This window comes from Prionailurus viverrinus, chromosome A2 (assembly GCF_022837055.1).
Source record: "Prionailurus viverrinus isolate Anna chromosome A2, UM_Priviv_1.0, whole genome shotgun sequence".
In the NCBI taxonomy this organism is placed as follows: domain Eukaryota; kingdom Metazoa; phylum Chordata; class Mammalia; order Carnivora; family Felidae; genus Prionailurus; species Prionailurus viverrinus.
In genome coordinates, this window is record NC_062562.1 from 25,460,747 (window position 1) to 25,485,783 (window position 25,037).

The 25,037-nt window shown below is 51.9% G+C and overlaps 1 protein-coding gene across 6 annotated transcripts in view; it reads left to right on the forward strand.

The window, feature by feature from the left end:
• FLNB (filamin B) overlaps window positions 1-12,298 on the forward strand; it is a 143,574-nt gene extending 131,276 nt beyond the window's left edge. For 3 of the 6 annotated variants that reach the window (XM_047843049.1, XM_047843060.1, XM_047843068.1), the window contains 5 exons: window positions 806-938; window positions 2,357-2,533; window positions 7,504-7,722; window positions 8,882-9,085; window positions 10,622-12,298. In XM_047843049.1, the coding sequence (XP_047699005.1) occupies window positions 806-938; window positions 2,357-2,533; window positions 7,504-7,722; window positions 8,882-9,085; window positions 10,622-10,809 (921 nt within the window). In that variant the 3' untranslated portion in view covers window positions 10,810-12,298. The remainder of the gene's footprint in view (window positions 1-805; window positions 939-2,356; window positions 2,534-7,503; window positions 7,723-8,881; window positions 9,086-10,621) is intronic. The other 3 variants (XM_047843072.1, XM_047843081.1, XM_047843092.1) reach the window with 1 other exon arrangement.
• The last annotated feature ends 12,739 nt before the right edge of the window (window positions 12,299-25,037 follow it).

Here is a 25,037-nt window from a genome sequence, read left to right on the forward strand (position 1 = left end):
ATTTTACAGATGAGGAAACCAAGACTCAAAGGTTAAACAACTTATATAGCCAGGAAGTGGTAGTCACCTAGGTCCTGCTGATTCTTAACCATATATAGTCCTTTACAAGTTTGTTAAACGTTGTCTCCATTCCTACCCTTGAGATAAAAAAGAGCAATGATATAAAACTTTGTTCATGGTGGTGACTACATGGTTTTGTCAGCTGCCAGGCTCCTCTTAAAAGGGGGCCCTTGGGGCATCACTTAAGTGTCTATTTTGGCTCAGGTCATGATCTCACCTTTCATGAGTTGAGGCTCTGCGTGGGTAGTGTGGGGCCTGCTTGGAATTCTTTCTCTCTCCCTCTTTCTCTGCCCCTCCCCCACTTGTGTGCGCATGTTCACAAGCTCGCTCGTGAGCTCTCCTCTCTCTGTGAAAATAAATAAACTTTAAAAAGGTAGGGCGGGGGGGATGGGACTTCCTTTTTGACCTGGAAGACACTGGGTTTTCTGGTTGTCCAGGTCTTGTTTGGGATGCAGAAACTATATAGTTTTGTTAACCGGATGACTGAGACTCCGAATCAAGTAACTGTTTCTTCCAGCACGAATCAAGGCGCTAGACCACCCCACTGAGTGTCTCTACTGTCTTCTATTTAAAACCAGAAGCGTGCAACAAGCCACCTGCTCTTCTGTCGTCACATGTTATAAGGATAAACCTTCTGGGCCTATTTGCATGAGAACTGTCCCCTGGAGTCCCGGGTCGGGTCAGTGTATGCCACCAAAGGCCAAACACCAAAGGCCGTAACCTGTTTAATGTATTAAATTCTCAGGAATCGGGATTAAAAGTTAACCAGCCAGCCTCCTTTGCTATAAGGTTGAATGGGGCGAAAGGCAAGATTGATGCAAAGGTGCACAGCCCGTCAGGAGCCGTGGAGGAGTGTCATGTGTCTGAGCTCGAGCCAGGTAAGCCAGAGGCAGGGCGTGCAGGTCCCGGCATCTGCACCTCCCCTAGCCACATTTCTACAAACGTGCTCCCCAGCAGAGGACTAATGAGCCTCACGGAGGCCAGCCAGCCTTCAGATTCCCTTCTGTTGTTGTTGCCAGGCGTTGTTTACAAATCAGGGTATAAACATTTGCCAGGGACAGGGAGATGCTTTGGGATCTAGCCTTCCATTTCTTTTATCTAAACAAATACTGCTTTATTTTCGGTTGTTTTTCAGATTCCTTTCACATTACATTCAATTGTGATTTTTTTCTCATATTTTAACAAAATCTTACAGATGTTTTTACGTTATTGACCTTATGACATGAGTAAGTACCATTTGATCTCACTTTACTCCGAGGGAAAAGTGCATTGAGGTTCATCCCTAAATTTAAATTTCAAAGAATCTGCGTCTCTAGTATGCTTAATAGCATAAGATTTTCCTGCCTGCTCCCTTGATGTACGGAATTCTCTGACATAATCAATGTTAACTAGCCGTTTTGCCAGGGAACATGTATTAAGTGTGAGAGACTTGGCAAGACAGTAAGGCATGATGCCTGCCCTCGAAGAGGGGCTCGGAGTGGACTGGGGACCTGGCCAGAAGCCTGCAGTGCCCTGGAGAGGACCCCAGGTGGTCACCAATGCCACAGGAGAACCAAGGACCAAATGGCAAAAATGATCAGGGCAGGAGAGAAAAATAGTTTCTGTTGGTGAGGCGCAGAGGGCTTCTCAGAGGAAGTGACAGTGAATGTGGGCCCCGAAGCTTGAGGAGGAACCCTGTGATCACTGCCTTTATTGGGCATTTGCTGTGTGCCCTGCCACATGTACAGTGAAGGTAGACATCTGGAGAGTTGGGGGGAGAACAGGTCTGCCTCCCAGGTGGGAGGGCTTCATGGAGGAAGGGGTGTTCAGGTGGTACACAGCGGATGGATATTCTCCGTGTCCATTTCAGTTGACAGATTATTTTGCCACATGCCGTGACCCAAACACACAGTGAAAAACCTGGCTGTTGCCCTGGCAGGGGGCACCTGCTAGCTTAGAGCTTAATTCAGAAGCATTAATGCCGGTTGGAACCAACTTTTTTCCCCTTCAAACGGCCAAGTAGAGCAACTCTGTGAGAAGTGAGCTTTTCATAAAGCAATCTCCTGAGACAGACACCAGAGAGGATGAAACCTAGAATTGGAGACTTGGATGCATTTCCCAAAGGGTTGACAAGGGACGCAGAAATAGGCCCCCATCTGGTTTTGAAATGCAACATACGGGTGCCAGGCTTCCAGTAGAGCTGTTGTCTTATGGTTTAAAATTCACCATCTCAGGCTGGCCTTCCCTCCATCGTCCTCACCTCGCGTGGTAGTGTCTGCGTCCTCGGCTTTACCCTGTGCTTTGCTCGCTCTCCTAGATAAGTATGCCGTTCGCTTCATCCCCCACGAGAATGGCATCCACACGATCGATGTCAAGTTCAACGGGAGCCACGTGGTTGGAAGCCCCTTCAAAGTGCGCGTCGGGGAGCCTGGACAGGCGGGGAACCCTGCCCTGGTGTCCGCCTATGGCGCGGGGCTCGAGGGGGGCACCACAGGTAACACACTACCTCCGCCTCTCGTCTCTGACTGAGCCAGCGGGTGCTCATCAAGCTTCGGGAAGCCTTCTCCACACTCTCCTCAGGGAAGCTGCAGTAATGTGCACTTGGGGCCCTTGCTCTCCAGGGTTGTTTTGGGACGTGTGGTTTGGCCCACAATAAGTCCAGAGCAAGGCCTTGATGACCGTGTTATCAACCTCGTTACTGTTTGCTATGCTTTGCCTGTCTTCCTTGGCCTCATGCCTTGACTTCAGGGCCGGGACACTGATCATGATGGATTGCAGCACCCCATCTTTTCCTTTTGAGGGTTTCTTTGCCTGCACCGAACTCAGTGCGTGTAATGGGCCTCCTGGGAGGTCTCCTACCATTGGTTCCATCACACAGTCCCTGGGCTCCCAGAAACAACCTTGAATCGACAGTAGGACCTGTCATAGCCTCCTCCTTTGAATTTCCGGTCCTAACAGAGAAGGAGAAAAGATGGTGGCAGAGCTCTAGAGCTTTTTGGGCTTGTTACCATTTGTTTTTAGTCTTTGCCATGGACGGAACACGTTTGACTGTGGAAGAGACAGGCAGCTAAGACATATAGAAACGAGACTGGCTCCGTCTCCTTGCTTCTCCCTCCCTCCATATAGAACAAAAGGAAACACCCCTGGCAGTTCCGGGGAGGACCTTCTGACGTCCTCATGCTTGGTCGCTTGGTTGCTTAGCTGGTTCATTTGTTAAGAAGGTAGCATATCGTTTTGCTTCTATTTTACAGAAACAATCTTTTTTTTTTTTTTTTTTTTTAATTTTTTTTTTTCAACGTTTATTTATTTTTGGGACAGAGAGAGACAGAGCATGAACGGGGGAGGGGCAGAGAGAGGGAGACACAGAATCGGAAACAGGCTCCAGGCTCCGAGCCATCAGCCCAGAGCCTGACGCGGGGCTCGAACTCACGGACCGCGAGAGCGTGACCTGGCTGAAGTCGGACGCTTAACCGACTGCGCCACCCAGGCGCCCCTTTACAGAAACAATCTTGTTGCACATATTGTACAACTTTTTTCACCTGACATCTTTTGTTTTTTAATGTTTATTTATCTTTGAGAGAGACAGTGCGAGTGGGGGAGGGGCAGAGAGAGAGGGAGACACAGAATCCGAAGCAGGCTCCAGGCTCCGAGCTGTCAGCACAGGGCCTGATGTGGGGCTCGAACTCACGTACAGTGAGATCATGAGCTGAAATCGGATGCTTAACTGACTGAGCCACCCGGGTGTCCCTCGCTTGACATCTTAAAGAACTTTCTGTGTCAAAACACAGATCTACCCGCCTTGTAATGGTTGCAGTTAGTGTTCATACCATGAGCCTACAGGTGGGCGTTGGGTGGGTCACTGGTATGGAGTGCCAGCATGGGGAACTTATCCAGTCACACTTCTCTGCAGGACATGTCCGTAGACACAGACTCACTGGGACACAGTTTGCACTGGGTGTTACTTTTTTTTTTTTTTTTCATGTTTTTATTTTTGAGAGAGAGTGCGTGAACAGGGGAGGGGCAGACAGAGGTGGGGACAGAGGATTTGGAGCGGGCTCTGTGCTGACAGCAGAGAGCCTGATGCAGCGTTTGAATTAAAAAACCATGAGATCATGACCTGAGCCGAAGTTGGACGCTTAACCGACTAGAGCCACCCAGGCACCCCTGCACTGGGTATTACTTTGGGCCTTTGGAAGGCAGCCCAGTCCCAGGCTCGAGTCCCTCATGTGTATGCATTTTGATCAAGTCTCCCCCGATGCCGTGAGGGGGTTAGAGCAGACCTGCCTCCCACTGGGCGATGGGATGAGTGGGATGAGTGGCTGTAGTTACCTGGCATCCAGCCCTAGGGAGCCAGTGTCTTAAGTGGCCGAGGGGCCCTGCCCAGGTGCAGGAGTAACTGACGGGCTGGCATGCCACCCCAGAACTCTGGTCAAAGCAGTAGCCTCGACAGAACCACCCACAGGGGTGGTGGTGTAAGTGCTTCTGGACTCCCCAGGCCCATCCAGTCTGCCTCCACACTGAACTCTGGGCCAGCAGCTTGCCCCTTATAGGAGGCATGGTAACACTTCACCCTAGGCCATTCCATTTTACAGATGAGGAAAGTGAGGCTCAGAAACGTTGAGTCACTCCCTAAGCTTACTTAGCTGAAAGAGCACAGGACCAGGAATCAGTCCAGGTCCATGACTCAAAGCCTATGCCCTTAACCCTGGTGCTTTGCTGCCTCTCTCAGTGGCTGGCTCACTCAGAGGCAGTGACTGCACCTGTGCCCCAATTTGTGGGGTATCCTAAACCAGGACCCCTGTTCTCCCAGCTGCCCTGGAACGGTTCCCAGGCAGTAGTGCAGGCGTTTGGTCCCCGGCAAACCACACACCATTAAAGACCATGTGGGGTCCTCCTGGCCTTTGGAACCATGCATGCCTTGGTCCAGGTCCCACAGCAGCCACTGAGGTCTCCTGCAGCTGCCAGCAGCCACCTCACCCTCCTGCTGGGTCACACCTGCTGCGCTCGGGCCTCTCCTGCTTCCTCTTGGCTGTTCGCATGCCTTCTCGGGAGCTTGGGTTTCAGGCTGTGCTTTGCAAGCGCTGGATGCCACTGAGAGAAGGGGCCCGTCTTGCAGGGAAACTCCCAGCCAGGAGGGAGAGGTACAGAGCAGGCCTGTTTTGAACCCTGTGTAAATATTGCTCTTGTCAAGGGGAGGGCGTCTTGTTTTTCTAGCCCTCCTGCTCCCAAGCCTTTTCCCAAATATCCATCCCAAGATTACACAGCTGTAGTGTGCATGGAATGAAAAGGTATCTATGCTTGGCTGCTAGAGGGCCTGGCATCCTGACCTTCAGAAAAAAGCAAACTCTCTGTGTTTTTATGGGTAGGCTTGCTGTATCTCTTGGCGTGAGCTTGAAATGGCCCATTCTGCAGGTTTTGGAGCAGGGGAATGTGATGAATTTGGGGTGGGACTTTCTGTTGCAGAGGAGTTGAGAGGTCAAGAGTTAGACCAGGGAGTTCTAGACACTCGGATTGGGAGAGCAGCCTGAAAGGCTCCAGCATCCTCAGGGTGCGCAAGGGGGGATCGGAAGAGCCCCCTTCCCTCCCCGGACCCCTCGCCCACCTTCACGATGGAGTAGCGCTGCAGTAAACATGCACTGAACTCACAAGAACTCAGTCGTGCATCTGCGGGGTTGGGGGGAAGGATTGCTATGCCCGAGACATTTGGAGTACGTATTGGTTCTAGCTGGAGGCAGTGGACAGAGGGACTCCTGCATGTGGATTTTCTTTCTCCTGACTTCTCTCAGGCAAGTGCCTTAGGTCCGGGCTGGGCAGATCTTGTGTTTACATCCCAGCCCTGCAATTCCCCAGCCATGTGACTTGGCGCAAGAGATTTGACCTCACCGAATCTCCACTTCCTTCCTGTAAAATGGGATTAATGAAGGAGCCTGCCCGATAGGTTGTTCCAGGTAGCTCTTGCCCTGCGATTCCTTAGTTGCCTTTTCCTACTTCAGCTCCCCTGTCCTTCCGAGCCCTCACAGCCAGGATTCACGGATCTTTCTCAGGAACCGAGCAACTTGTTAAAATCGGTGGGGCTTCACTACAGCCAGGTCTTTTCATCTTTACTTCAAAAATATCTTTCCTTATCATTGCCTTGCAGCTACTTCCTGGAAATGCCGTCCCCTTGTTGATCAACACCCCTTCCTTCCCTGCACAGCCTCGCTCTGCAGCTGCTGCATGAGAGGCTTCTTGGCTCTACAGTTCAGAAATAAGGTTCAGATAGTTGGGGGCGGGGGGGTTGCGCCTGGGACAGGAGCCTCAGGAGCTTCCAGAAGCAGCTGGGTTTGTGTGTTTGGGGGTTGCATGATAGCAGCGCCTTTGTTTTATTGATAGGCAGAACAATAATTCTTTCTCTGGCTTAGGAGCTATAATTAAACCAAAATAGTTCCCAGCTGGGGTGGCATCTAGGGCTCTGGAAAAAGCACTGCCCGGCACAAGGATGCTATACCAGGGATGGCCCATAGAGGGCGCTGTAGCAGGCAGCCCTCACCCACCACCTCCTCCCCTCTCTGGACTGCAAAGGGCCTGCTGGAGTGGGGACTTTTGCAGGGCATTGGGCTCAGGCAGGAATGCCAGCATGGTCACTGGTCGGCTCAGCTCTTCTTTCTTCACAAGGCAGGATGTCTGTGCAGGAGGTCCCCCAGCCAGTCAAGAGGCTCCAGAGCCACACAGGCTGGTTTGTAGCGCTGACTGGCAAGTGCCTGAACCTCCCTGAGTCCCTGTCATTTGTCAAACAGGAATCACTGGGCACCTAACATGATGCTTAGTATGAGGTCTGGAGCCTGAGCGGTGCAAGTGTAGCTCAGTTAGCGGGAGCTGCTGGTTTTGGCCCTGTTCTTGTTGCTGGTGTTCGTGGCAAAGTGGGGGGCCGGCAGATCCTAGCAGCTGCCCCAGTCTTCAGCATGGAGCCTGGGGCAAGGATCCTGCCGGGGAAGAAGGAGATGCTGAGCCTGCTCAGCTTCTCCAGTCCACGCAGAGGAGAGAGGAAAGGTCAGAGGGGCCCACGCATCCCCCACCCACTGGAGGCAGGGCTGGGCCCTGGCAGCTGGAACAGTGCTTCAGACCCACAAGGATGGCTCGGGCTTCTTGCTCTCAGCCACTGCTCGTGCCCAGAGGAGAGAACAGGGTGTCCTGGCTGTTGGTGCTGGTGGGCGAAATGTCAGCCACACTCTTGCTGTCAGCCACACTCTTGCCTCCGCCTTGCAAAGGGAGTTACCGCCCCCAGGGCCTGAGGCCCTCCGTGTCAGGAGCTCAGAGCTAGTACCAGGGGTTTCCCTGCCACTCGCCCCCCCTCCCCCCCAACCCCCGTGAGGGAACCTATGTGTGTCCCCACCACTGCTTCTCTGCCCCTGGGAAAGTTCTGCACACCACACCCCCTCATCCCTCCAAACCATCAGTAAGACATTCCCTTTTCCTTTCTCCCAGGTATCCAGTCTGAATTTTTCATCAACACCACCCGAGCAGGGCCAGGGACATTATCTGTCACCATTGAAGGACCCTCCAAGGTTAAAATGGATTGCCAGGAAACCCCAGAAGGGTACAAAGTCATGTACACCCCCATGGCTCCTGGAAACTACCTGATTGGTGTCAAATATGGCGGGCCCAACCACATTGTGGGCAGTCCTTTCAAGGCCAAGGTGACAGGTAATAAGCAAACAGCTTTGAAGTTATTCTTTTTCTCTGTGGAGCTTGTCTTGTCAGATTGTCAACAGAGTTACTTGATACTAGAAACTTTGGGTAATTTTAGATACATTGAATCTAATTTTCACTCTTGAATATAAAGAAATAATAGGACACGTTCAAGGGGGTAAACACCTTTAGAAGCCCGTGGGGTAGGTACTGGCGTCAGCCTGCTACAAAATAAGTTGGCAGAGTAGGAGTGTAGAAGTTGAAAAATCATATTTTCTGGTTTTGACAGAAAAGAAATATTTACATATTTGAAATCTTGGAGACCTGAAAAATTCCTTTATTTCTTTTACTTTTATTTATTTAAAAAAAATTTTTTTTTTAATGTTTATTTTTGAGAGAGAGAGGGCGTGAACGTGGGAGGGGCAGAGAGAGGGAGACACAGAATTTGAAGCAGGCTCCAGGCTCTGAGCCATCAGCACAGAGCCCGACATGGGGTTTGAACTCACGAGCCATGAGATCATGACCTGAGCCGAAGTTGGATGTTTAACCGACTGAGCCACCTAGGCGCCTCATCTAACCTTTATCTTTAAAATAATCAAAGGTTTTATTAAGTTTATAAAAATGTGGTCCTTCAGAACACTAGAAAAAATATGAGTCAAAACCACCCTACAGCCCAGGGCCCAAGGTAATCACCGTAAATATTGTGGTAAATCCCTTCTGCGTGTCTCTACTTGGTTCACTGTTATAGGAGTAGTATAGATTCATTGCAGAAAAATTAGAAGATTCGGATAGAAAAATCATTCTCTCACATGCAGAGAGAACCATTTTTGGTATTTTGTTATATGTTGTCCCCAGCGGGTAACGTTGCTTTCACATTGCTTATACATACATAGAGTGTTTTATATAAATGGAAAGAAGTGAATCCTGCCGGGTGGCAGGAGGCTACGTGGGAGGAATTTCTGGGGTTTGGAAGACATTGTGGGTGTGAGATGGGGAAATGGTGATGTTTAGATTCAGGTGTTGGGGTGAGATGAGGACGTGGTGGCTTTTGGATCCAGCTGTTGGGGTGCGTGGACTTTCCTGGGGCTTCTGCCTGGGGTGCTCACCTCTTCCAGCTGAGAGGACCCACTTGCTCTGGCCGTTCACTTCTCCCTCCCTCCCTTCCACGTCCTAGGCCAGCGTCTGGTCAGCCCTGGCTCAGCCAACGAGACCTCATCTATTCTGGTGGAGTCGGTGACCAGGTCATCCACAGAGACCTGCTATAGCGCCATCCCCAAGGCCTCCTCGGACGCCAGCAAGGTGACCTCCAAGGGGGCAGGGCTCTCGAAGGCCTTTGTGGGCCAGAAGAGCTCCTTCTTGGTGGACTGCAGCAAAGCCGGTAGGTAGCCCGGTCCCGCTCAAGGGTCGGGGTGGAGGCAGGCCGGGCACCCTGTGCTGACTTGGGTCTTCCCCGCAGTGCCCACCTACCCCTGCCACCCAGCCACTTGGAAGTAACCTTGTTCATCACCCCATTGTCCTGCACTTAGTGTTTTTAAGTGATTTTCCTCTCTGTTGCCTCTTGATTCTTTCAGATGCTCTCAAGATAGGAAGGGTGGCATTACCCCCATTACAGATGGGCAAACTGAATCAATAATCTGGCTCCTTCTGTGCCGATAATTGCTTTGACTGCAGTTTGAACTTGGGTATTTATTTGGGTGTCAGTGATTAGTTGCCTGGGTTCTGGCTTCTAGCACATCTGGGCTGGAAACTTGGCTCTACTACTCCCTCCTCCCTCCTCCCTTCCTCCTCCCTCTCTCCTTCCTTCCCTCCCTTCTTCCTTCCTTCTTCCCTCCCTTCCTCCCTCTCTTCCTCCCTCCCTTCCTCCTCCCTCTCTCCCTCCCTTCCTCCTCCCTCCCTTCCTCCCTCTTTCCCTCCCTCCCTTCCTCCCTCTTTTCCTCCCTCCCTTCCCTCCTCCTTCTCTCCCTTCCTTCTTCCTCCCTCTCTCCCTCCCTCTCTCCCTCCCTCCCTCCCTTCTTCCTTCCTTCCTCCCTGTCTCCCTCCCTCCCTTCTTCCTTCCTCCCTCTCTCTCTCCCTCCCTCCCTTCCTCCCTCTCTCCCACCCTCCCTTCCTCCCTCTCTCCCACCCTCCCTTCCTTCCTCACTCTCTCCTTCCCTTCCTTCCTTCCTTCCTCCCTCCCTTCCTTCTTCCTTCATCCCTCCCTCCCTCCTTCCCTCCCTTCCTTCCTCCCTCTCCCTCCCTCCCTTCCTTCCTCCCTCCCTTCTTCCTTCATACCTCCCTCCCTCCTTCCCTTCCTTCCTTCCTCCCTTCCTCCCTTCCTTCCTTCCCCCCTCTCTCCCTCTCTCCCTTCTTCCCTTCCTTGTTCCCTCTCTCCCTCCCTCCCTTCCTTCCTTGCTCCCTCCCTCCTTCCTTCCCTTCCTTCCTCCCTCTCTCCCTCCCTTCCTCCTTCCTTCCTTCCTTCCTTCCCCAAATTTAGCCATGTGATCCCGGAAAAGTTTAGAAGTCTTTTTCTAAAAGTCAGTTTCTTATTATTTAAAATGGGAGTAATAAAGGCACCTTCCTTAAGTTTTTTATGAGAATAAATGAGATCAGAGTAGCCATCACTTCTGTAGCCCTTGCTACAAGCTAAGGGCTTCACATCTAACTACTGTAAACCTCACAACAAGCCCATGGAGTAGGTGCTAGCATCTGTTTACAGATGGGCAAGCTAAGGCAGAGAGAGGTAAAGTTCCACATCCAAGGTCACCCAGCTAGGAAGTCACCCAGCTGGGCAGGATTTGAACCCGGGCCATTGTGCTGTATGAGTTTATGCTCATAATTGCCACTGGTAACTTTCCTTTGGCTCCCGTATCCCCTCCCCTTCCTCTGCCTTCTGTGATGCATCCTGACAGAGTAACCACCTTTTGCTGCCTCCCAGGTTCCAACATGCTGCTGATTGGTGTCCATGGACCAACCACCCCCTGCGAAGAGGTCTCCATGAAGCATGTGGGCAACCAACAATACAATGTCACATACGTTGTCAAGGAGAAGGGGGATTATGTTCTGGCCGTGAAGTGGGGAGAGGAACACATCCCCGGCAGCCCCTTCCACGTCACAGTGCCTTAAAACAGTTCTCATCAAATCCTGGGAGGAGTTCTGGTGGTTGCTTTTGTTGCTTGTTTGTAACTTGTTTTATACAGAGTTTCCTCCAGCCTGTTTGTGGGTCTGAACCCCCATCCTGAAAAAAGTGCCTTCAGAAATAAGTCCTAGACTTGGCTCCTTAGGGACGTGTTGGGGACTCTTAAAAAATGCAGACTCATTCAATGGGCTGAGAAGATTTCCATGTACGCTCGGTTCAAATCGGACCTCTTGGGGGCGCAGATCACCCACAAGACTGACGTTTCTGGAAAATGAAATTGGCTTGCCAGTTTGTGACACAAAATGAAACGAGACTGGCGGGGAGGGACGAGGGGAAAGAGGCGACCTAGCGTAGGCTGTCATTTAGAAAAGAAGACTTAAAACCAGCTTCATCTCTCCCAGTGCCCGTGTCACATACAAGGCTCTTAGGCAGATGCCATCATTTCAGCACTCTTCACCTCCACCCCCACGCCCATCCGTGGCCTTTCCACACTTGGCAAAGGGCAGCGAGTGCGCTGGCCTCAATGCTTCCTCGTGCCTCTCCTCCCGTTCTGCTGAGTGTTTATTTTCCTGCAAAGTTGTAACATGTGCCCATCTTGGCAGCCACGTTTTTGCTTTTGTCTTTAAAGGCCACTAAAGTCGCTGGGTCCAAGGAAACTCTGCAGTGGCTTAACCACACACTCCAGCTATTTGTCAGTCTGATGAGTCTTGCCAACACGTTGGAAGTGACCACAGGTGGGTCACCGTGTCAGCGCCCTCAGACACAGAGGCCTGTCACAGGACACGACACTCCCCACCCACCTCCAGTCAACCCTGGGATCACTTCTGGAAAATAATTATAGAAGGAAAGAATGAAACTCCTGCTGACCTTTGCGGGGGAGGCGGGCAGGGCGGTGGTGGCTCCTCGGTGGTCTTTCACCATTGGGCAGAAATAGGACAGCTACGCAGCTCTCGGTGGCTTTGTATTCATTTGGCCCTGATCACATCCGAGGCTGTTTAGACAGCATTGTGCAGGTGCAAAGCTCCAAAAATGGGGTGTAAGGCATTTTGCACCCCTTCCTGCAGATCTGAGCTGGTTTTGGAATAAACTTAAAGCGTTTGGGGAACACTGCCTGACTTCAGGGCCTGGATGGGTGGTGTGGTCTGGGCAGGCAGACTTTGTTGATTTGGTCCTAAGGAAGTGGCCGCTGTTGTCACGAGTGCCTCCGTGGGTGGGACAGGGAGCGAGGTGGGGGACAGTCACCAGGATGTAGCAGCTGGGGGCAAGTGTTGGCAATAGCCCCCCTGTTAGAAACCGGAGGAGCCTGAAGCCTAATGTGAAAGGGCCACAGGTTTTGGAAACTGGGACGTGGAAGCAAAACTGGAATCAAAAGCCAACTGTAAATTGTATCTTATAACTTATTAAATGTTTGCTCTGTCAGGCTTCCTTAGTGTTCTTGGAGGGTGGTGTTTCTGAATAAAAGGTTTGAGTCTCTGACCAGCTCTTGCCAACCCCTGGTGGAAAGGACACAAATTTAACAACTTGTTTCAACGCCTTTTTGTAAACGTGTATCTATTTATTTTGAGAGAGCCGGGGCACTTGGAAGTGGGGGAGGGGTAGAGAGAGCAAGAGAGAGAATCCCAAGCAGGCTCCATGCTGTCGGCGCGGAGCCCGATGCGCGGCTTGAACTCACGAGCAGGGAGATCTGGGAGATCGTGACCTGAGCCGAGATCAAGAGTCGGACACTTAACCAGCTGAGCCACCCAGGCGCCCCAAGCCTTGCCTCTTTTTGCAGGGGGATGGCTTGCTTCTCTGTGAGCCCTGCTGGGAATATCTCATCAGGAGAGGCCAGACAGACAGGCTGGGCCTGGCAGTGAGGGCACTGGGGAAGGGGCACACTGGGTCTCGACACCAACACAGCCTCCAGGAAAGAAAGCCTTTTTCCTGATGACACGAGAAAACCGTCATCTCAGGGATTTCACTCAAACAAGAAAGAAGCTCTGTCATCTGTTGTCCCGACTGCCCTTGGACAACAGGGTTTGTGTTTGGTGTTAGTGTCTTCCTCTCCCTGCTGCTTCTGCTAGGAGGACCTTGTGCCTGACTTTATGCCTGGGATACCTAGCCCCTGACCTCCTGCTCACCCTCACGGCACTCCTGTGACACCACTTTACAGTGTGGATACCAGCTCTGGTGCTGTATGGACATGTTCGTAGTGTCAAGGCTCATGTGGGGCTCACCCTAGGCCCTGGCCTTTCTCTCCCCAGTGTGGGAGCCCCACCTCCCTGGTTATACCTCTGGGAGCAGGAACACAGAAGGAATGGCACCAGGAGCCCCCAGATAAGCCCCTGCAAGACCCTGCTCGGCCCCCCAGCCTTCCATTGGGGGTGAGGAGTGAAGGGAAAAGCAAGGAAGGAACACTGGATCCTTTGGTGTGTTTCTTCCTGCTGATGAAGTTTTGCGGTGATGGGCTCGTGGGATCCGGAGCCGACGGCCAAGAGAGAATTCTTGAAGACGTCTTTGGTGCAAAAAGGCGATTTTATTAAAGCGTGGAGACAGGACCCATGGGTAGAAAGAGCTGCACTGGGGTTGTGATGGGCAACTCATTATATACCCTCAGGTTGGGAGGGGGTCAGGGATAGAGTATGTCTCTAAGGAATCCCGGAAGGAAGGTTTCCAGGACCTTGAGGGGCTAGCAGTTGCTAGGGAAACACCATTTATTGCCATTTAATAAAACCTCAGTCATGAGACTCTTCAGATGTATACTGGGGGCCATAAGCTTGGAGTATGATTGCCAGCATATATCTTGGGGCAGTTGAGATAAAGGAACTAGTCTTACAGGATCCTCGGGGTTGGGATAATGTTAAGCTAAGATTCTCTTTCGCTCCTGGCATAGTGTCATCATCCAGCTGAGCTCCTAGAGGAAGGTCACTCTACCATCTCAAGGAACTGTCAGTGGGCTGCAGGCAGTAAGGGAATTCAGTTTTTCATTTGCCTTAGTTTCCCACATCACCATGGCAAGCACTTAAACCCCTCTCCTTTATTGTGGGGGTAGCCAGGAGTGTCCGAGGAATATCACACATATTCCACCGGGGGCAGCAGGGTGGGGGGGACAGACTGTATTTTGCCCTCAGCTTGCCCCCAAGCTCCCTCATCACTGGCACCTCATTTTTGACCAGGATGGAGGCCTGTTTCCCTCGGAGAGGTGGGAGGAAGGTTGGAGGAAAGGTCTTCTTTTGCCTCTCCTTTTGGAGGGGGCGCCCTTATCTGTGGGCCTGTGTTGGGAATAACTGCTCCCGAACTCCCACGGGGGTGGTGGGCTTTGGGGGTTGTCCAGACTCTGCCTAGTGATGCTGACCTTGCCCGCAGAGGAGCACAGGGGGACAGAGGGTGAAGTCCGGCTGGTTTCTGCTGGGGAGGCAGCATTTATATGTTAACTCTGAACTTTGGCATCAGGTGGAGTTTGAACACTGGCTCAGCCATTCAGTGGCTGTGTGGCCTTGGGGAGGTTGCCTCCCCTTTCATTGTGAGGATCACGTGAAATCTCACTGGGGGCTGTAAGTCTTGGCTACTGTTCTCTGTGACCAACTCCTCATACAAGGCTGCACCTGGTGCTGCCCCGGCGGGTCCCACCCATTACGTCCCACACAACTCAGGTGCTGTGCACCTCTCTGTTGGTCAATGGCCAGAGCCACAGGGCACTCTTATTGCACCTGGACTTGCTGCCGTGGAAACGGGCTGTTGTTTGTGCAAACGCCTCGATGACTTTGAAACTCGACCTCGAACGGGTATCAGGCCCTTTCTGACTTTCACCTGCTGATTCCGCCCCTTTCCTGTCAGGAGTTGACTGGGCCATCAGTCTTTAGTGGTTAGAGCAGACGGCACTGACAGTTGACCTGCAGAAACCTCAACCCAGTGAAGGCCTTGTCCCCTTCTCAGCCCCGATGCCTGCCTCTTCCTCATCCACTTTCCCCTGGCAACCCTTGGAAGCCCTCCTCAAGCCTCCTCTCCCTGCTGCCAAAAAGGAAACATTTTATTAACATGTCTGTTTCCAATACACTTATAGGCCCGTGGGCCCTTAACTGTATGTCTGGTCTTAAGACTTCAAAGGGGCCTTGAAAGCCACCTCTCGATGAGTTTAGTGTAAAAATGAGTCAGGATTTAATTTCCCTGAAAAATTGCACAGCCTTAAAAATTAGCAGAATAAACGTAAATGGCAAAATGAGGGCTTGATCCTTGTCGCCCCCTCACACACACACCCAAGTTTGTACTTTAAAATGGGGAACAAACTCATTAATTTAAGTGCTCTTTGGGCTTAATCTCAGCATGGTGGAAGCAAGGTCTAGGAGAGGAATGGAATCTTTTCAAATCCCCATTAACTTGGAGGGGGAAGGGGCTTTGTAACCAGGGCATTTCACTAATGAAAACTCTCTCCCAGAAGCACATCTTGTTTGGCTAAATTTTTTCCTCCTCACAATAGCAAATCATAACTTGAAGAGGGAGTAAAAATGTCCTATCGCTCAAGGCAAGCGCGAATTGGATGTTTTCGCTCCAGCTTTGTCCTAAGGATGCTGACCAAACACGGTGGGAGGAATCTCTTAAACAAAGGGATCCTTTTTGCTTTGTGATAAGTCTTTTGTCTGGGTCCCTGAGCCCACAGGGGACCAACTCACATGCAAGGAATTTAGGGTGGCCCACCCCACGCCCCTTCTCTCTCCCTCGAGAGCTCTCCAAAGCAGGCAGGCAGGAGATAGGGGATTTACGAGCCTGGCCTGTGGCTCACACCCAAGGGTGTTACGTGTTTCAGACTTGCTTATCTCCCCAAGGACAAAGCTCAAAGATGAAAGAGTCTTGGAGCCTTGTGCTGACCACGTGACTCCCTCTGCCATAACCACCGCCTTCCCAAGACATCAGGATGCCTCTCCCAGTCGCCACTGACGTTCTTAGCGCAAAGCTGATGCTGAACGCTGGTGGGGTGTTCCCTGAGAAAGAGGAAATCTTGGAGGCAGCGCCACACCCCGGAAATGCCAGCCTCCGGCATTGGGCGTTGTGGCAGCAGAGTATCCTGGTGTGTGAGAAACACTCAGAAAGCAGTGGGTCGGGTGCTGCAGGTTCAAGTCCAGACCCCAATCCCAGGTCTGTGGCTTACTGGCTCAGACACCAGCTGGCTCTTAATCTCCCCATATATCCCAAACTTCTTTATAGTCCTCATTTTACAGCTGGGGAAACTGAGGCACAGAGAGCAGTCTAGATAGCCTTAACCATTTCTTGCCCTGCAGACTGGGAGACCCAATCTGGAACATTCTTCCTCTACTCTTTGCCTGGCCAATTCACATTCATAGTTCAGATCTCAAAGGGCACCTCCTCCAAGAAGCCTCTGTGTCTCAGTGCCCTCATCCGTACAATGGGAAAGTAGAAAACTTCCTTTCTAAGATTAACCTCCAGAAAGATCTCCCAGTACAACCATCCTCCAGCTGACTGGCCAAACGCTTCCCCACCCAGAGCTGCTGGAAGAGGAGTTGCCTGAGTGTGTTGGGGAGACTCAGCTCCCCCAGGCAAAGTGAAAGGGGTACCTCAATGAGGGGAAAGGGGCTCATGGGGAATTTGTTAAGCATGGTGGTTCAAAGCTTGGCCAGCAGGTTCAAATCCCACCCTGCCCTGACCTCTAGCAGATCACTTACTCTCAAAGAACTCACAGCCTCTGTTTTCTCTCCAGTGAAATGGGGTAACAGAACCTACCCCATACAGTGTTCTGAGGCAGGCAGGGTGGCTCGCACCCTGAGGGTTAACTGACAGAATGAATGTAAAGAACATATTAGTGTCTAGTACATGATAAGAATTCATAAAATTACTACTGGTGAAAGGTGTTCAAGAAGGTTCTTCTGCGCAGAGAGCTTAAATCCAGGAGGGGCGACTTTAAGGACACAAGTAAGTACAAATAGGAGAGGCACTTGGCCTGGGGACAGAGCCCAGCACCGGAAAGTGGGTTGGGAGTCATCAGTGGGAGTGGATGGCATGGCCAATGACAGCACTGGGAGCAGAGGGGGTCTTTGGTGGCCTGGGATAGTGGTCAGAAAGGTGAGAGGAGAACTATGTGAGTCAGGTGCACCCGGGAGGGCCCAGCTCACCTCCCAGCCTCCCCTGGTTTCCAGGCTTCAGTGACCCTTCTCCCTTAGCAGAGTCCTAGGCCAGAGGCCGGTCTGGGGCTGCCCCCACACCTTCCCAGAGGTTACTGGATGGGTTTGAATGAGTAAATCTAGAGAAAATAAAGTGTAATAAGTAACACTAATCCTAGGCACCGAGTCTTATGATTATCCCCCTTTTTTACAGGGGCATTTCCCAGGGCTCAGAGAGGTTATGTGACCTGTGCAACACCACACAGCTAGTAATGGTCAAGGCTGTGATAAAACCCAGAAAGCCTGAATCTAGGAAGGAGGCCATGAAGCCGTGCTGTGCATGCAAGGGCCTGGCTAGCAGGTGGGCACTGTCTTTGTGGGCGAACGGCTGTCCTTGAATCCGTTGGAAGGAAGTACTTTAGAGTCTCCTTTATACCCTTCCACCGCCCACTACCCTCTAGGGTGTGACTGTCCACCCGCTGCACAGCCCCTGTCTTGCCATCCGCCAGAGCCTGTTGTCAAGAATAGCCGCTCCGACTGTCGTCACTGCGGTGACCGCCAGGGGTCGCCTCGGACGCGTGAACTGCGGCTGGGGAGACAACGCTGTGTTCTGGAAGGCACCGGGTCAAGGAAGCCAGGAGGGGGCACACCCACCTCTGCCCCGCCCCCCCACCCCCCACCCCACCCCGCAATTCCTCTGACTTTCCTCCCTCTGTCCTTCCCGCCCACGCCGCAGGGCAACAGAACCAATGTAAGTCTGCCTATTCCTCCTTTCCTTGAGCACTTTTTCTGAGCACCGACTGTATACCAGACAGTACCCCTAGAGGTGCTCTGGAGGTAACAGATGCAGGGTTGAGCAGGACAGGACACAGAAAGCACAAGCTCCGTGAGGGAGGGACATTTTGTCAGCTTTGTTCACTTGCAGCTTCTGGCACACAGAAACGCCTTCAGTACTGAGAGCACGGTTGGTGTTTGCGGCCTGTTCAGACACCTTTGATTAAAAAGGTGATTGCACAATTAACTGATGACTGTTGTGAGCGCTCCAGAGGAGATATGCCAGGCCCAGGCTGTCCTACTTAACCAGCTGGCTCTTAATCTTCCCAAATGCCACAAACTTCATTGCCCTCAATTTACCCCTGGGAAGACTGAGGGACAGAGGACAGTCTAGACAGCCGTACCCTTTCTTACTTTGGGGGAGTCCCAGCCTGCAACATTCTGCCCCTACTCTTTGGTTACCTCGTGTTCACGGTTCAGGTCTCCAGCAAAGGGCACCTCCTCCAGGAAGCCTTCCCTGATCGTCTTCCCAACTCCCTGCTCCCCTGGTTATGAGTCTGTCTCCCCTGCTGACTGCGAAACCCTGAGGACGGGAAGCATGTGGACTCCGTTCCTCCTCATCTACCTTTAATACCTGGCTCTGCCTGGCAACAGGGTCAAGAGCAAATGAACGTTGGTTGAATGAATAAATGAGAGCATACTGAGCAGAGTGGAAAGGTGAGTGGTCCTGGGGCATTATGGGTAACATCCTTCTCACCGGTACTCATGTCTGCAGCACGCTGGTAGGAGAGGCAGAGCGTGTGAGGATCCTGGAGGCTGACTTTATGGTGCTGCGGGGCGACTGGCGGGTCCTCCTCTGCCCGTGCCCTGCTCTCTGTGCCTCTCACATGATGCTGTCACATTCTGTGGCAGAATTTTGTGTCTGTCTCAAATGGGTGTGGGTTTTGGAGTCAATTCATTTGGAGTGCAACCAGATGAACGTTGCTGAGCCTGTTTCCTCATCTGCAAAAGTGATGGAAGAGAGCCTGCCAGGAAGTCACTGTGAGGATTCCAGTGAGTGGGATCACTGGGTAACGCCTCCAGCCCACGGCCCGGCACAGAGTAGGCGCCGGCACACCCCAGCGGTGCACCCTAGGGCTGGCACATTGTTTCCGCAGGCCTCCACCCCCCATCTGGAAAGGAGGTTAACGAGAGCCCCGGCAACTGAGGAACATGGTTTAAGGCAGACAGAACTCAGCCCAGCAGCTGGCACCTAGCAGGTACTTGTGAAACAAGTACCTTGTTAAACAGCGGGTGACATTCATGGAGCGCTTCCTCCAGGCAGGCACCGTCCCAAGTTCTTACACCCCGGTCTACTGTTATTCTCTTAATACTAAAAGTAATTCCCGCTATCATTCCGATGTTCAAATGATGCCAGGAAGCTATCAAGTGTCAGAGCTGTGCCTGAGGAGCTGGGGTCCAGAGTTTCCATGGCAACCCCCCGGCCAAATGTCCAGAGCTTCCCGAGGGTGGACACTGGGCCTTCTTTGGACCTCCTCGGGTGCCTGTGCATAGTAGGTGTGCTGAATAGAATAGAGGCTATGGTACCCCGTGCAGCTCCCGGGGACCCTCTGGGTATGAGGGGGAAAGAGTCCCTCTGGGGTAGAATACAGCCTCCTGCCAGGCACCCTGGGTAGGTTGTGGCCAGCCTCTGCTCCCTTTCCCAGCCTGGTCTGTTCTATTGCCGGTGAGTGGCCCTAGTCCCCCTCCCCTGACGTGGCCCAGCCCCTCCTCTCCAGCCTTGGCAACCCAGCCCTCATTGGCTGCACGTATCCTTGGAGATGGACACCAGCAGAGCAAACACAGGCCCAAGAAGGGCTACGGGGCAGAATGGTTCCTCCCTCTCCTCTCCTTCCCCCTCACTGCCATGAGAGATCTGTGCACCACCCAGAACCAAGCCTGCTGGCAAGAGTGCATCCGGAAGGAGGCCGCAGCCCGGGTCGCCTGGAAGATCCACTATGGCCACAAGTACCTAAAGGGGGGGCCCACGCCCAGGAAGCGGGTCCAGCGGGCCCCCTTCGGCTCAGCCTTGGCTGCCACCAGCTCCACTGAGAGCAAGGAGGTACAGGTCGGGTGGCCAGAGTCCAAGGGGGTCAGGGATCAGCTGTCTGGGGGAGGGGGTGTCCAGGGCCCGTCGCCCAAGGGAAACAAAGTCTGGGAGGCCCAAAGAGCAACTCAAGGGCCGTCAGTCCAGCCCAAGCCAGAGGGCTTAGAAATGAGGCAGGTTCCCCCCAGCACCCTGCAGTTGTTCTTCCAAGGCCTCTCTCACGATGGCCAAGGCCGGGCCTTGTACCTCCGGGAGCGGCATCGCCAGAAGCCTGAGGAGAAGTTTCTGTACCCGATCCTGTCATCCTGGGAGTACGGCTGGCACGTGGGTAAGGGCCACCACCATCTTGCCACTCCAGGCCTTTGTAGGCAGGCCCGGTCTTCCTCCCCAGCCCTGTCCTTCCTCACCCCTCACACGCACAAGCACGTCCCTCTGGCTCCCCCGTCTCCCAGAAGGCCACACGCCTTCACACCTCCTGACCTTTGCACATTTTCATCTCTCCGCCTGGAATGTGCCTCCTGCCTCTTCCTCTGCTGGCTAACTTTCACATGTCACCTCCTCCAGGAAGTCCTCTGAAACCCTCCAGGCAGATTTGAGTGCGCCCTTGTGCTTCTACAGTTTTTTGAGCCTATAAAAGCGCCGGGCCCACTGAGTCACCATTCCTTGAGTATCCAGCTGGCCTAATGAGCCCTGTGGGTTCCAGGACTTCTTAGTTAATTTTATTAATGCCCTGCCAGCTCCCATCTTGGGGGAGCTGTGATGGTGGAACGAATAAACAAATGAATAAATGTGGACTAGGGAATGAGGCCTTGGTTTGGAATCAGGAAGTACAAGTCCAAATCCTGGTCCTTCACCTGAGAGTTGTGTGAGCTCAAGCAAGAACTTTAACTTCTCTGGGCCTTAGTTTCCAAATCTGAAAAATGGGAATACACCAGTACCTCCTTCCTCTGTCACAGAGTTTTGGGGAAATCAAACGGGAAAGCACCTTGAACAGAAATTTTCCTCACAAAAGCCCCATGAGGTGGGTATAGGGCAGACATTCATTCATTCAATATGTGATCCTTTCTTTCGGGACAGCCCAGGTGGGGAGATCTGGAGTCACTGAATCCCAGCTCTGCCCCAAAATGAGCTAGAGAATGAACAAGCACGAAAGAGTGACTCAGTTTGAAATTAGGAGGCCCAGGTTTGGATTCTGGTTTGTTCATTCATTCATTTATTCATTCAGTCATTCAGCAAAGGTTCAGTGAGCACCTGAATATGTGAGGCACTTTTTGTCCCTGAGGATATGTCAGAGAACGTGAGTGTTGAGGCTGTACAAAGAGTGGGGACTGAGGGGGCTCCTGTGGTAGACAGGTGCTCAGGGAAGGCCTGCTGGGAGGGGTTTGAACAGAGTTCTAAGGCATTTTATTCCATCAGATTCTTCTGAGTAGGGGCCTGACCCTCTGGGCCCACGGAGTGAGTCTCAGCTTAGACACCACATGGGTCCTCTCTGCTCCTCCTCTCTTCCTCCAGCCCACAGATGTATGCCCTCTGCCTGTGAAGCCACTGCCAGGCATAGGGCCACCAGATGGAGCAAATTATAAACTACAGGATGCCCGGTTATTTGAGTTTCAGGCAAACAGTAATGTTTTAGCAGAAGCATGTCCTAGATACGGCATGGAACATACCTCTACTGAAAAATTCTTCATCATTTATCTGAAACTCAAATGTAACTGGCCATCCTGTACTTTATCCAGCAACCTAAACATCAGAGCCAGGGGAAGCTGGTTCTGGATGCCCCCTGTGTACTAGGGCAGTGCTAGGTTCAGGGCAAAGACAGGAAGACTGTTTGCCTCCATAGTGGTGGTGCTTAAGGTCCCAGATAGTTGCTCCTAGAATCTCTGGAACATTCTGTAAGCTTCCGGCCTCATGCCCCTAACCCAACCAGTTGGGGGACGGATGAGGAATAATGACCGAACTTCTGCTGAGCATCTCTCCCCACTCCCCAGCCCAGTTACAGACAGGAGCTGCGTCATCCTGGGGGTGGAAACAGCTTGGGGAAGAGAAGTTGAAGGCATTGTCTGGACCCCAGTGGGTCAGTCCCAAATGCCCTTTTACACACAGAAAGTATCCTTCTAGCGCTTGGCGCATAGGAAGTGTTCAACAAATGGTAACTGGTATTCTCCTTGTCCTTGTCCTTGTCCTTGTCCTTCTCCTTCTTCTTAATTCAGCAGACAGGACCTGCAGCCTGTGGGCATTTGGGGAGCTAGTGCAGCTTTGGCCAGGACCCTGGGGGTTCTTACTCTGAAGTGCTGGGATGGATGGGCTATCACTAGACTAAAGGGAGAAATGTGATGAGGGGTAAGTAAGCTGGGGGTAGGGATGGGGTCAAACGAGTTAGCAATCACAACGACCGGAGAGCCACCCATCAGGGCAGATCCTGGGCAGGATCTTGAGGCTCCCACGCTATGCCAGGTGTGGCATATAGGTACCAGACTCTGAGAAGGAGTGGGAGAGCTGAGGTAGGGATCCGGGAGCGCAAGGGGGAGCCACTATTCTTAACTGTACACAAGTATTTCACTATTTTAACCCAAGCAGTCATGGCAGGGGGTCCCTGCTGACTCTCCGCCCTTTGGGTTGGGCTAGGGCTGGTGGAAGAAACGGCAGCCCCAGCTCAAGCAGGCCTTTTCTGTGTTCCAGGGGACACAGATGCCATGAAGGACACCAGGGCTCCGAATTATGCCAGGCGCCAGCCCATCACAAAGACCTTTTACATCAAAAGCGGCGTCTTCCATTTTCCACGGCGAACAGACCAGCTAATGTGAACTCGCTGGGGGTTCAGAAGCTGCTCCTGCCTCTTCCTATCGTCTGTGTGGACCCTGCCGAGCAGAGATGCCGCCAGCCCCAGCCACCCTCCCTCTGTTGTGTCCAGCCCTGTCTTCTGTCTACCCTGGGCACCCCTCCGGGATTCACAGTGGCCCACCTGCTGCCTCTTGTATGTCCTCAGAGAATCAGCACCTTGCAGAGCCCCCAAACCCTCCATCACCAGCAACGTGTAGGGTGCTAGCTGCTCTCCTGGGGGAAACAGTGGGGTCTCCCGCGTGCTCCAGCAGCAGCGTGGTGGGGGTGGGGGGGCAGGGGAGGGGCTCACTAAGATCTTATTATGGTGCTAAGTGGAGGAGGAGACTCTCTCCCAGTCTTTACTTGCTCTTCATTTTATCAAAGGGACCCACAGCAGAATTGCTTGGTCCCTGTGTATCCCACAGTTTAGGGAAGAAGTGGTTTCCATGTTGACTTGCTGTTTCTCTCACCACCGACCCCACAAAGAGCCTTCATGGGTCAGGTTTGCTTTGCTGCTGTAACAAACAGCCACTACTTCCCACTTGCTTTAACCAGTAAAGATATATTTCTTACAACACAGTGCAGTCTGATGTTCAACCGGCCACCTGCCACGCACTGATCTGGGGATCCAGGCCTGTCCCATAAGGTGGCTCTGCCATCTCCTAGGGCCTCGGAGTCCTTCCCTGAGTCCTTCTACATCCAACTGGGGACCAGGGAAGAGAGATGGAGAGTCAGCAGACAGCAGCCCACTCTTAACTGCCTTGGCCTGAAACTGACAAATGTTACTTCCTGTTACATTCTGTTGGTGAGAACACATCCTATGACTTCTAGATGTGTGAAGGCTGGGAGAGTTGTATCTCTCCGGGTCTGCCTCTTACCCTGAAACTTCACAGAAGAGCTAGGCCACTTAAAGCTGCAATTTGAGCTCATTTGCCTGGGTTTCCCTCATCAACTTTGGGACAGTACTTGAGTGTGAAAGAGCAAGAGGCAGAGAGTGTGAGCAAGGGCCAATGTGTGCGTGCAATTCTGCTGGAACTTGCACTGCAGCCTTGCACACCAGAGGTGCTTGGCAATTGCCTGCTGAATTTAATCAAATACCGAAGGACCTCTGGATTCCTCTAGGGCCATTTGATTGACTGTAACATCCATTGATCTAGCAGCTCCTGAAGGTCAGGTTCAGCCTGGGCTCTTGGGGAATAAGAAGCCAGATCTGGCTCACAGCACAGGGTGAGAATGGTTGGGATGGGGCAGTGCGGGGGTGGGGGGGCACCTTTGGGGCACAGAGGAGGCCCTGAAGCCAGCATGAGGTCTTGGGACAGGCTTCCTGAGGGAGTCACCATTATTTCTGTCATTAAATGAAATAATGCTCAGAGAATGCCTAGCAAGTGCCTCTGTCCGTGAATTATATTAATTATGATGACGATGATCTCTGTCAGCAGCAAGTCTGCAAGCTGGTTAGAAGAGGATAGGCCACCACCAGGGCAGCCTTTCTCAGTTGGAATTTTGTAACTAGATTAAGCCCTTCCAAAAATGGTTTAAGTGACTATTTTCTCAATTCTCTCAAGGATGATACTATGTAACTAGCATCATTCTAGAGGCATGGAAAAGAGGTTCATTCCACACAGTGGATGTCCCAGGGTGTTAGGGCCTATTTCTTCTGGGACATTTATTTATGAACATATTTAATGAACACCAATATATTTGCATGCATTTTTCTAAGGCTGCACTATGTCATTTGGTAGCTATAAGCTACCATTTGAGCATTTGAAATGTGTCCATTGAGCATTTGAAATGTGTCCATTGAGCATTTGAAATGTGTCTCACCCAAATTGAAATGAGCTGTAAGTATAAAAGACACACCAAACTTTGAAGATTTGATAAGATAAAACATGAAACGTATCTCATTAATAATTTTTATATTGAATTACATGTTGAAATGACCAACTTTGTCCATGCTGGGTTAAACCAGGGATTGGCAGACTTTCTCTGGAAAGGACTAGTTGTAAGTATTTTCCATTTGTGGGCCATCTAGTCTCAGCTCCAAGCTACTCAACTCTGCAGTTGTGGTGTAAAAGCAGCCATAAATAATACATAAATGAATAGGCATGGCTATGTGTTAATAAAACTTTATTTAAAAAAATAGGCAGAGGCACCTGGGTGACTCGGTCGTTAAGCATCTGACTTCACTCAGGTCATGATCTCACGGTTTCTGAGTTTGAGTCCCACATCAGGTGTATTCGAGTCTCACATCAGGTGAGCTCAAGCCCTGCTTCCAGTGAACACGAGCGCTGCTTCAGGTGAGTCCCGTTTCTCTCTCTCTCTCTCTCTCTCTCTCTCTCTCTCTCTCTCTCTCTCTCTCTCTCTCTCTCTCCCTCCCTCCCTCTCCCTCTCCCTCTCCCTCTCTCCCTCCCTCCTGGGGGGTTTTATCTCTGTCTCTCTGTCT